This window comes from Thermobia domestica, chromosome 8 (assembly GCF_964235325.1).
Source record: "Thermobia domestica chromosome 8, izTheDome1.hap1.1, whole genome shotgun sequence".
Classification (NCBI taxonomy): Eukaryota; Metazoa; Arthropoda; class Insecta; order Zygentoma; family Lepismatidae; genus Thermobia; species Thermobia domestica.
Genome location: NC_137461.1, coordinates 209,984,202 through 209,996,699, shown reverse-complemented (window position 1 = coordinate 209,996,699; position 12,498 = coordinate 209,984,202). Strand labels below are relative to the sequence as shown.

General features: G+C 33.0%; 1 protein-coding gene across 6 annotated transcripts in view; it reads right to left on the bottom strand.

Moving 5' to 3' along the window:
- Positions 1-12,498, bottom strand: part of LOC145693431 (flap endonuclease GEN-like) — an 81,837-nt gene that overhangs the window by 27,170 nt on the left and 42,169 nt on the right. For all 6 annotated transcript variants that reach the window (XM_081769421.1, XM_081769420.1, XM_081769419.1 and 3 more), the window contains exon 6: positions 4,854-5,054. In XM_081769421.1, coding sequence (XP_081625547.1) covers positions 4,854-5,054 — 201 coding nt within the window. The remainder of the gene's footprint in view (positions 1-4,853; positions 5,055-12,498) is intronic.

Sequence of the window (12,498 nt, the reverse complement as noted above, 5' to 3'; positions counted from 1 at the left end):
TTAAGCCGGATTGTCAGCATTCAAAAAACTCAGACACCTGCAATTAGTTTGGTACTTTTTTTTTTTTTTTTTTTTGTTTTTTAAGTTAATTCTATAACGCAAATCTACTTTGTCAGTGTTAGATGTTTTTACTAAACTATTCTGTGTGTAGCAGTTAAGGAGTAAGTCCAGCAAGTCTTCATCTCAATGTAAAACCGCAATATTCTGTGTTTCGGCATTTTGGAATAGTTATAAATGATGAATATGATGAAAATGAACCTCTAAATTGGGAAAATAGACTTATAATGGCTGATTTTCTTAGAAAAGAAAACATTAGGAAAAGAAATGAAAAATATAATAAAACACATGAAGGTAAATATGTTGTAAAAGAAAACGTTTTGGTTTTTCTGCTTCAAAGTCATCTTAATTCAGCTGTAGATAAGAAAATTAGCAAGTTATTTCATCTGTACAAGGGACCTTTACTTTATAAACAAAAGGTTACAGATAAGGTGTTTGAACTGATGGACCCACTTACTGGTGAATCCTTAGGAACTCATTCAATAGATCGTATGAAAGTTTGGAAACCCACTTCAAAAACTAAACAACTTTGGTTAGAAGTTGCCAAAAAACATGTACATGAAAAAGAATTAAAGTCCATAACTCCAAATTGTCTAAATGTAGATTCGTGTGAACCTGAAAGAACAATTCTTGTAAATTTTAATGATGTTGTGAAAATAGATTTATCTGTATTTAGCCGTAGCAAGAGTCGGAACGAAAACATCGAAAAGTTAGTGAAAAGATTGATAGAATGTGATAAATATTTGAAATATTTAACAGATGAACTTAATTGTTCCAGTTATGCTTTGTCGTTTACACTAAACCATCTTGTAAATCCTAAACTTAGTAAGTTGGAATAATAATAATAATAAAAAAAAAATTATATACACTTCGATATGTTTATATATCGTTATGGCGTTAGTAGGCGTCCGTGACCTACTATTTGACTTCCGGACGGCCCAAAACCTTTTATTAGATAAGGAATAATATGCCAAGTGGCTTTCCAAGGCATGAGATGAGGTTCCCTCCCACTCTTGGGTAATATTATATTTATGTAACGCCCGGAGTAGGCAATTTTCGTATTATACCCTTCTATATTCTTTTTAATATTAACCTTTTATTCTATCTTTTAAACCTCATCTCGGGGAGGGCATACAGATAACAATAACAATAATGTGGGTGGTATCTTCCAAATTTAGGAGGGCAGGCACTGTAAAAGTGTAATGGTCTGACAAACCATCCACTGCTCGGTCCATTCCTGGTTAACGTCTATCCGGAATGCAATAAATGTAGAGTATTATAATTATTAGTGTTGTTGTAGTTGTAAGTGTGATGATGCATTTAATATTTTGAAAATGTTTACTTGTCTTTTTATTGCAATTTGATTTATATGTGATATTTTTGTGTTGTATTAGTACCATGCTATTGATTCTTAGTTGATCAAAGGTAATCGTGAATATCTCGAAATATGATATTGTTTTATTGATAAAAGGTTCATTCAGTTACGAATTAGTAAAATATATACATGTAGTTATGCAAATTTTATTGTTTCAAATGGTGTATTGAAATAATTTCGTTTTATGAATATCATAGAAAAGCATTATTCATTGTGGAAAAAAAAAAAAAACCTAATTACAATTGAGTTAGATGTTATATAAGTAATTGTGTTAAGTATTTTGTAATGCATTAATAATTATTTTTAGTGTTTGGGTTAGTGCATACTAAATAGTAATACATCATGTTAAATAATACTAAATATAATTGAATAGAATTAAACAAAGGTAATAGTACGTTAAATTTGTGATTTTATGCTGTGTAGGAAATAATGTGAATGAAAATTATTAGTGAATATTGATGTGTTTACTATTATACTCGTTTGAAGAAAGAAAAAAAAAGAAAGAAAAGACATTGAGACTTTTTATGGCCCTCGTAAGTTCCGAAAACCGTTTTAAAATGGCCCTTGCGTTTTTAATCGTATTTCCGAGTGAACTTTAAAAACTTGTATACGTAACCCGAAGTTAAAGACTCGGGATTAACCCTTTTAAAACCAAGGAATAAATGATTTTTAAGAATTGTTTAACTATCTCGTACACTAGTGCAGTGAAGTGATAAGTGTTGCAGGGTTCTGTTTATTTTTCAGTTCCTTCAAAATAAACGTCTTGTCGAGCGCCTATATAACATTTAAGGGTAACTCATTTATTATTAGTTTCTTTCTTTTTTTTTTTTTTTTTTTTTAAACCTTCTACGTACACCTCGTATAAAGGCAGTTCTGAGAAATTTCTCTTCGCAAACAGACAAAGGTGTATATCTATGTGTGCGTCTTTGCGACGCAGAAACTCCTTTCGCTTCTACAAATATGGTTATAAAATTTACTCCCTCTGCATTCCTAACCACAGTGCTTCATGGTTATTTTTAACTATTACTTTATGCATTGTGTGGCGTTGGTGGTTGGAGCACGCTTGTGAGGAGGGACTGGCAACAGTGCTTTCATTCGACAACAGGATGCAGAAGGAACGCTGAGGAAAACAATCCGTACCCTGAATTGTGAAATATATATGTTAATTACTACAAATATCTTTAAATAATGGAATCCGAAGTGAAAACTTAAAGAAGATAAAGTGCCTGGAACAATGTGATTTTGGTGATAAGAAGATAAAAGGAACTTTCATGTACAGATAAGTTTGAAACTAAAGGGATTTTCCCTTTTAGAAGATGTTTGTTTGAACGCGAACCGCGGTAATTAACACAAGTGCCCACAGCAAAAATTTAATCGTACGATTAGAACATTAATAATTATATAAATGTTAACAATGTTCAGTTGAATTATATACATAAATTTTCAGATATGCATGAAATCTTGCATTTTCTTTGATCACCCGTATGCATGAGAATGAAGCGTTCTAAGTAAACTAGTGACTCTATGTTTTGTACATAAGTGTATTTAAAGACTTAGTGTAAACGTGGTAAATACAGCTAAATATAGTGCCCTTACACTGATTTATACGAGAACGTTTCAGTCTCCGAATTCTGGGAAAGTGGGTTGGAAGTGATGGGTGTGACAGATTAACTTTGTGGGTGCCACTAGGTGTATCTGCGCACGGGTCCGGTATGCAATAAAAACGGCAATATTGCATAGTGGATCCGGGCGGGGTGTAGCTGTGGGGACTCGCAAGGTGAACAACAGTGCAAGGCTATTAAAACAGCAAAGTCCTAACCACTGAAACAAAAGCATTGTAGTATCACTTGCCCACCCACTTATATTTTAACTATAAAGTAGCGGAACGCATCAGCGTGTTATAAACGAAATACCGCCACAAAATGTTTTTTCCGAATATGGATGAGCAAGCATTAAACCCAGTACCGCTACACTGTACGTAATTTGTATATTAATTACATTAATTTAATGTATTTTTCTACTCAATGCGTTATTGTTCTTTTCGTCTAATCAAGTTCTAGATTCAACTCCATAATCATCTTTGCCCTATTTCACGACATGAATCAAGTAATTTATTTCGATCCAATGATTAATGAAGAAAGTAAGTCTTAAATTAGTTTACCTAATTTATCAAATTATTGATAATCATTGCTGTTATTAATCAGCTTCATTTAGATATTACTTTGTTGTTAAATTTTTGCATTAATTTTCTACATTACTTACAAAAGTTAAAATACTTTAATTATGCCTGCACATCAGTTACTTTATAAATTCAAATATAGCTAATCTATTCAATTAACTCATTCTTTTCTTTTTCTCATAAATCGACGAGCTTCCTACGATATATATATTTTATCAGGGGAAACTGATCTCTGTGTTCTAAACTACCATTTTGAATTTATCGGTAATTTTATAAACACTTCTGCACTTACGTTGAAGCTATTAATTCCAAAGCCACGTAATGTGACACCACTGTAGAAAAAAGATGAAGACGAAGTCTCTGTGGGAATTTACAAGGCGCATACAAAACAAGAAAAATAAAGTTTTTATTTTAACGTGAAACTCGCATGATTGACGAAGCTACGCGCGCAGGGAAGCATGCTGTAGTATTCTATGTCCGCAACAGAGGTATAATTATCAGTGTGGGACTGTATACCTCAAGTAGTTGAAACGACTGCCACTGTAAAAAAATCCTGTCAAATGAGAGGTTTTGTATGTGTATGATTTCTCAACGGAAGAAGACAACAGAATCACAGCAGATGTGGATCACCAAACACTGTCTTATCTACAATGGCTGTACAAGTGAAAGTGAATAACATAATGTTACTTTTAATGAAGAAGCGGAGCCTAATTAAAAGTTGATGTTCGGGAAATATATGTATAAGAAGTGACCAACTCCCAAGTAGCTACAAGGAGTGGAAGTCTAATGAAAACACAGTTATTGTGTTGAAACTGTTACGTGACTGTGTTTTATATATATATATATATATAATCACATAGCCTTGTTAACTGTGTTGCTTGTGTTTAGTTTGATTATCGCCATTTACATAAATAAGGTGTCTAACTATAAAAGAATTTCTAAAATTAGTTCAATAGTTTCTCCGATTGCTTGCATAAATAAGAAAACAAAACATGGGCCCCAAGTTCTCACTGCCCTGTACACGTGGGTAAAATACAACTTATCACCATTTACATTAAATACGCTTTCCAGTGCTGAGTTTTTTTTTTTATTTTTTTTTATTTTTTTTTTTTTTATCGGTTTATCAGTTTCTAAGAATACCTAATACAACTTGATACGAATACGAGAACTTTCGAGGTTTCCTGGTTTCAAAGAAGTTACCATAACATTTGTACCGATTCCTATTTGTTTCCAGAAACTTACTCGTCTTCTTTCAGCCAAGAGCTGTCCAAGTTGTCCGAATTTTTTATGCAACCTTCTTTCAAATTACACGTTTTACAACCGTGTTTATCATGCCTCCATTTCGTTCCTTTATGTCCGCAAAATGGACAATGACTACCATTTAACACTCCTCTTTCGTCCTCCATTTTTTCAAACTTCGGATTTTCCTTCCAGGATTGTATTCTGAAAAGGTACAAACTTATTGAAATTAATCCAGTTTTATGTTGAAATTATAATTTCCTATCATTACAATCTATGAAAAATGTTTCTTCAAGCATTTCTTATTCTCTCTCCTGTATTCATACCGAGTAACATGTCCAAACTGATCCGTAAAGTTTACATTACTCAACTAAACTCTTTCACTTCCATCCAAATTTTCCTAAATTTTAAAGTGATAAATTTAACAAAATATTATAAAAAATGTCAATTTTTGTCGCTAAACATGTGGACGCTAACAGCTACCTTTTGGTCCTCGAATTTTTCTCTCTACTGCTCCCTTTCTATCTGATGGGGCGTTTGCCGTAAGCGCTTATAGTACAGAATTTTTAGTCAGGGGTCATTATCTTTTCACTATTCTTTAGTAAAGCAATTTGTTTCATACTATATATGAATAAGAAGCCATGACAAACTAATACTTAACTGAGAAGAAAATAACAATATAAAATATTTTCTTATTCCGATATGCTTATTTAGATATATTCACAGTCGCGTATTCAGGATTTGATCATGGCAGGAAGCTATATAACTACCATTTTGTCCGTTGTAACCCGATCAAATGTCTTACAAGCGAATTATTAGTGGAAATTTGGAATTTAATAAAGTAGAGGAAGAGTTAAACGTTCTATAACCCGTCCTTTGATTGGTTGGTTAGTTTAACATCCCTTCCAGCAGCTAAGTTATATAAGACGTGGATTACAATTTAACGTGGGACCCGCACTACATGAGCTCTTACTGAAATTGAGTCTCCTGGCCAAAGACGTGTACGCTAATTATATAGCTCACCCTACATCGCATATACGATATGCGCTTGTGTATATATATCGAGGCAGAGAAAGCGAATATTATAAAGCCTGGAACTAATGCAAAACTGATAGAATGGGGACTCAGTAGTAAAGCGCTCTCTTTGATGTGTGGGATTCCTGTTTCGTTTCCAGACAATGTAAGTTTCTGGTGCATATAACACCGTGTCCGTGAGTTTTCTCAGAGTTCTCCCATTTTTTCTCACATTCTCATCTCTCTAATTTTTCATAAACATTCACTTTCTTCAATCATTCTTAGCCTACAGGATATATCAATAGGACGTTAAATTAATGTATTATTTCTTTTCTCTTTATTATTATTATTATTATTATTATTATTATTATTATTATTATTATTATTATTTGCATTCAATAATAGCAACTAATGAATAGTGTATTACATCCATACAAAACGTACGGTCATCCCGAATGCTTTCTCACATGCTCAATCTTTTTTCCTTTTAACTCTGTCCATGTTGACTCTGGAATTATTACTTAAATAATTAATGTCTTTCTGACCAGAGTATGTAATTCTTTATTAAAATTAAATTAAATTAATTCGTAACAGTTTTCATAATAATAACGTCTGAAGAAGATAACGTTACGTTATGAAAACTGTTGCGAATTAATATAATTTTAATAAAGAAGTACATACTCTGGTCAAAAGAGACATTAATTTTTTTTCTTTATTCTCTTGTTTTTTTTAATTCTCTCCAACACTTAAAGGATCAAGAGCAGCCGTTGCAATTCCTAGCCTTTCCATTATGGAGAATATCTAGGTACTAAACTTTCACAGGATACATATTACATTTCACAAGTGATCTCACAAGAAAGTTAGTTGAGATAAGTGTGGTGTCCATTTCGCAGTCCCGATCTTGAATTCGGAACTAGTAAAAATGATATCTAATTACACATATATGCTTCCTGTATAACGAAGTGGTATCTAAAATCGTTTACCTAGTGGATAACAAATATTTACGTTAATGAATAATTTCTATAACAAATGTCGAAAAAAATCAAACGAGGAACAGCTAAAATTGTAATTATGAATTAGATATATGTAAATAAATAATCAATATAATAAAAATAATAATGTTCATAGATACTTATAATTATGTGTGTGTGTGTTGGGTGAAGTTCGATTTCATAAATTTCTTGTATAAGTTTCTTCTTATAACAATTAAACGTTTATCACTTTAAATTAAGAGACTTGATCAGAAACAGAAATTTATAGCCCTGTCTTTTTCATGTAGTTTCACTGATTTGGCTTTGTAAAAGGAAAGAAAAGTTAATTTACGCAACTGATTTTCTACTGTTCTCTCTGTATATTCAGTTTTATGAAGAATAAGAATATAAACGATATTGAGATATGTTAGTTTGTACAATGGACTAATTTTTTGTTTCCCTAGTTTCAAGAGAATGCAGAGGCTGATTCGCTTCCTTTCGAATAACACTCAGACAGCAGCGCCTATCAAACTTTAAGACACCCTCGTGGCTATTTGGTTAGCGTATGCGCCTTCGATGCAGGAGAAGCAGGTTCATTTTCGTTGGACCCTCACGTGGTTCGGATCTCACATTTAGTTGTATGTTTATGTCTCATATAGTATCGATGCTGAACGGACGCTAAACTATAAACCCAACCTACCAACTTGTCAAACTGGGTTTCACAGAGCAACAAAACTTTGCACATACGTGTATCCGTAAAGTAAAGTTAAAAAAAAAAAAAAATGCTTATAACCAAGGACATATACCATCTCTACTTGACAAAGAAATACCAGCACTGTATGTCGACGACACCTATCGTGAGGAATTGCACCAGAACAAAGCTTCACGTCAGACGGCCGAAACATTACTGGCTTTCTATTCACACATGGCAGCTGCAACTGGAAGTAGCCAGGGTTGAAAACAAATCATGATTAAAACAAAATAATTTTTCTTTATTTTTTGGATTTAATTCGATTTTTTCCTTGTTTAAACCAATTGTACTCAATTTTTTAAAAGGAATAAAATTTAAACGATATTCTTTTTTCATTGGTACACTATAAGGAATTCATGTTTCTTTATTATCATAGAATAAAAGAAAAATCAGGAATTTCCCGATATTTAAATTGTTTCCAGCAAGATAATATTCACGCGTGATAGTCATTAAATAGCAGTACTATAATGCTCACCAACACCTATGGGCGAGCGCGGGCGCCGTGATCTTGCGAATTCAATTCACAATGATTGGAAGACAGAAACATAAAGTATGGTAATCTTAAGTCTTCTTTTAAAGGATCTTAATCAGTAAACAAAAACAAAATATGCAGTGTAGAATATGTTACCATTTTGCAAACTGCAAAAGTCTTGCGCCGCGCTACAGCGAGTATATAGCCGTTTTGAAATGTTTTAGTTTAAAAATTGAATACAATATTTCAAACTTCTTTCTTTATAACTTTCGAGTCATGAATGGAATATCAGTATATTTTGCTTTAAAACAGTAAAGTTACTCAAGATAAACTTGTATATCAGCATGCATTCTACATAAATATAAATATTTCATTTCAAGTTATCTGCCGTCAGTATGAAAAAGGTAACGACACAATAGAAGGTATTTTAATAGTGAGGTGTTTCTAATCAACAATGTTTATTAAATATTTTTTTCATTTTAATTTCTATCTTTTTAACAACTAACTGAGATGTCCGTTTTTAGCACGGGAAAAGTAGGTTTACGGCAAATATTTTAAATGAATCCCATTTTCTATCCCCTTGGGACGCATATTGAATCGAAATGAAATAATAAAAATACAGTTTGACCCAAACTTCTAATGTTGCAGCCATTATCGTTTTCGAAAAATTTAGCACATCTGTTTTATCCTTAGGAAACGCATTTCAATCAAAGTACAGGACTAATAATAAACACCCAGGTCATTTCGAGTGCCAACTAAGTTTTTAAAAAGTTCACTTTAACGGTTGATTTTTTAATGGTTGCTTTTGATGTACGTAATAACTTATGTTCGATGAAGACGTTATATGCCGAGTTCCATCTTCGTAGCATGACACGATCGTGAAATACTGTACCTGTTTAATTCTCTTTCAACCCTTAGGATACGCATTTCACTGAAAATGACATAATAAAAACCCAGCTCGGGTCAGATACTATGTTCAAATATTAATTTCAAACAATTTAGCTGCTTTCCCGTGATGATGAGAAGGAACGGCGACGTTATTTTAATATATTAACAAAAATATTATAGAAATTGCCTTCCCCAATCACCTACGAAAGTAGAATTTTTTCAAAACGTAGGGTACATGTCTACTTATTTCTCATGAAGAGTATATAAGCGAAAATTCAGCTTCCGAACATGAGGAACTTGTGATACTCTATTTTTGGAACACATTTTACACATCGTTCCCTTGTTAAGATATACATTTATAAAAAAGACATGACAAAATCCCAGCCCGAACCAAATGTGTTGAGAAATTGATTTCAAATCGTTCAGCTCGAGATATATATATATATATATATATATATATATATATATATATATATATATATATATATATATATATATATATATATATATTAGGGTGGTCCTTAATTTTTGATTTCCTAATTTCTTTGGACTCACCCCCTAAAATGGTTCCATATGGGACTAAATTAAGGAAGGAGAAAAATTAACTCCATTTAATAATATTAAATGGTGCCCCAAGCGACCTAAAATTTTGAATCCGATTACAAAACATAATATATGGGAAAAATCTGGAATAAAATCTTGTAATTTAGAAACGGCTTAAGGGAACGCAAAAATACCTCTAATGGAACTAGAGGGAGAAACACACCTAATGTTGTATAGTATTGTCACAGCGGCCATCTTGAAGTCCGCCATATTGGATTTAGATCAAAATTTTCAAATAGGAAGAGGGTCATGTGACATATCGTTTTGAGGGGCCTTTTTACCAGAAACACAAATCTGGCACTATTTTAAAGATAGCTTTAGTCGTCTAAGAATTATTACTTATGAAAATATTTCTCTTTTTCACAAGTAATAACTCTTACACAACTAAATGTAAAGACATGAGTTCGGCTCGAAAAGAACAAGAGGGATATGCGCGGCTTCATTAGAAAGAAGAACGCAAAAGAAAAATGCACTTCTGAAAATGATTTGTATGAATTTTACACCAAAATACACGGAGGTAAGCATTTCAAGAAATGAAGAGGAAAACCCAGTTGAGTATGTAAGATAAAATGTAAATATGTGCCTGTGTGCGCCCGGACCCTGTAAGAGATGTAAAAGGGGAAAAACTAATTTTAAAACTCCAAGACAGGTTGCTGCTCTTGATCAATACAAGTCCACTGATAGAACGAGGATACATATTCTGACAGCGACGGCAGAAACATTAGGCCATAATGTAAAGGAACTAGTAATAAATATGCATCGATGCTGAGAGAAAATCCGTAGCGAAGTTGCATAAGACCACAAAAACAATTTCGGAGTGCATCAAGTGCGTTAGTTGTGCAATGAGACGGAAAACTACTGCCGAATCTGACTGGTAGAGAGACTATCGACGGGTTATCAACATTTATTACAGGAGATGCTCATGAGAGGCTAATTGGTGTTCTCAGTTTGTCATCATGAACAGGAGAACGAACATATTATTTCTACTACAGTTCATTAGCTTGAAGAATGGAACTTGGTAAAGTTCGTGCAGGCAGTTTTTTGTCACACTATTCCCTGCAATATGTATCATGTGAACGGTGCTTTCATTCTGCTAGAGCAGATGCTCCAAAATGATCTTCTATACCTTCTTTGTAGACACTACATTTATGAATTGGTTTTAAAATGTGTATTTGACAAGTGTTGTGTTTCGTTTGCATCTGGACCGGACGTTCCCCTATTTAAGCATTTTCAGAACGATTGGTCTAAAATAGATTGTACTAACTTTATTCCAGAATTGATGATGATAATGACGTAAGGGACAACATTTCAGATGTAAGAAATGAAGTATTGAATTTTGCTATCAAACTTGTAGAAGCAGGACACCGCAGAGAAGGTTACAGTAAATTTTTAGAACTGACATTCTTGGATGGCATACCTCCTCGAAGAGTTTTTTTTTTTTTTTTCGTTTGCCTGGAGCACATCACCATGCAAGGTAGATGGGAAAAGCAATATACTGTTTAAAAATATTTCTCTTTCGCCAACATTTTCGTTAAACGAAGCAAATTGAAACGGGTCTTCGGAATGCATGAATTTTTCTGATACGACTGTATGTCCAAGTTTGATTTAAATGTGATGAAGTATCCCATTCACCATTACAAGACCTGCAATTTTTGAAAGCTTTGTACAGTTATAGGCAAATAGATAATGAATTATCTGAAGTGGCTCTTTCTAAATTTTCTCGGCATCTCTGGTACTTGAAGAGAGACTGTGAAGCAGCAAAGATGCTTGACGCAAGGATAATATCATAAAAATTCTTGCGAAAAGAGAAATCAGTGATTTTGATACAACAAACAATTTTTTCTCATGAGATTTAAAATACCCAAAGGGTTTCTTGAGTGTGATCCGATTTCATGGTCAGATAACAATGACTATCTTCAAGGAAAGACAATGGTTAAATTCATCTCCGTAATAAACGATGCAGCAGAAAGGGGAGTGAAACTAACAGAAGATTACAACATCGTTTTTACGAAAAATGAGTATCTGAAAAAGTTTATTTTGCACATAATGAATTCTCATAGATAATCTTTTCCTAGATGTGACAAAAGTGAACTGTGTAGTATATAAGATTCAAACCTATTGAAAACTTACCTCAAAGCTACATTACTACATAAATAAGGGATATTTCAATTTCTTCCATGTTATATTTTTTCTTTTTCCTCATAATGGTCTATGAATCATCTTGATGGAAAAACTTATTGGTAGTTCATGGGGAAACAAAGATTTAACTTTCTCTAGCAGTTTGTTTCCAGTTTATGTAAAATACTTCCAAAATTCTTATAAATCTGTGGTCCATAACTACAATAAAATAGCACTACATCGAAGCATTTCGTTTTTCAGACGTAATAGCTCTTACAAGATTATTGGTAGCTTGAAAATAATACGAAATTTGTGCTTCTGGGAAAACGCCACCTCAAAATGATATGTAACATGACCCTCTTCCTATTTGAAAATTTTGACCTGAATTCAAGATGGCGGACTTCAAGATGGCCGCCATAATAACACTATACAAAATTAGGTTGGCCATTTCCTCTAGTTCCATTATCCAAGATATCTTTCCATTCCCTTAAGCCGTTTGTAAATTACAAGACTTTATTCCAGCTTTTCCCCATATACCGTCGACAGCGTCACAAAGTGTCGTATCTCAAAAAAATCGAAAATTGAGATATTTTACTATGTGGTTGTATACACTGACTTCTACAATTTCCCAAAACGACACATCTGTAATGTGCGTTGTTTTGACGGTGGTGATGACGTCACTGTGTCGTATCTTAAGACGAAGCATATAAACCATTTTCACAAACAGTCGTATCTTGAGTTACGACAGTTTGTGAGCAACAAATCTTTTCCAACTGGACAGATACGTCTATATTCAAATTAATTTGTTTATATATACAAAGTGGCCCAAAA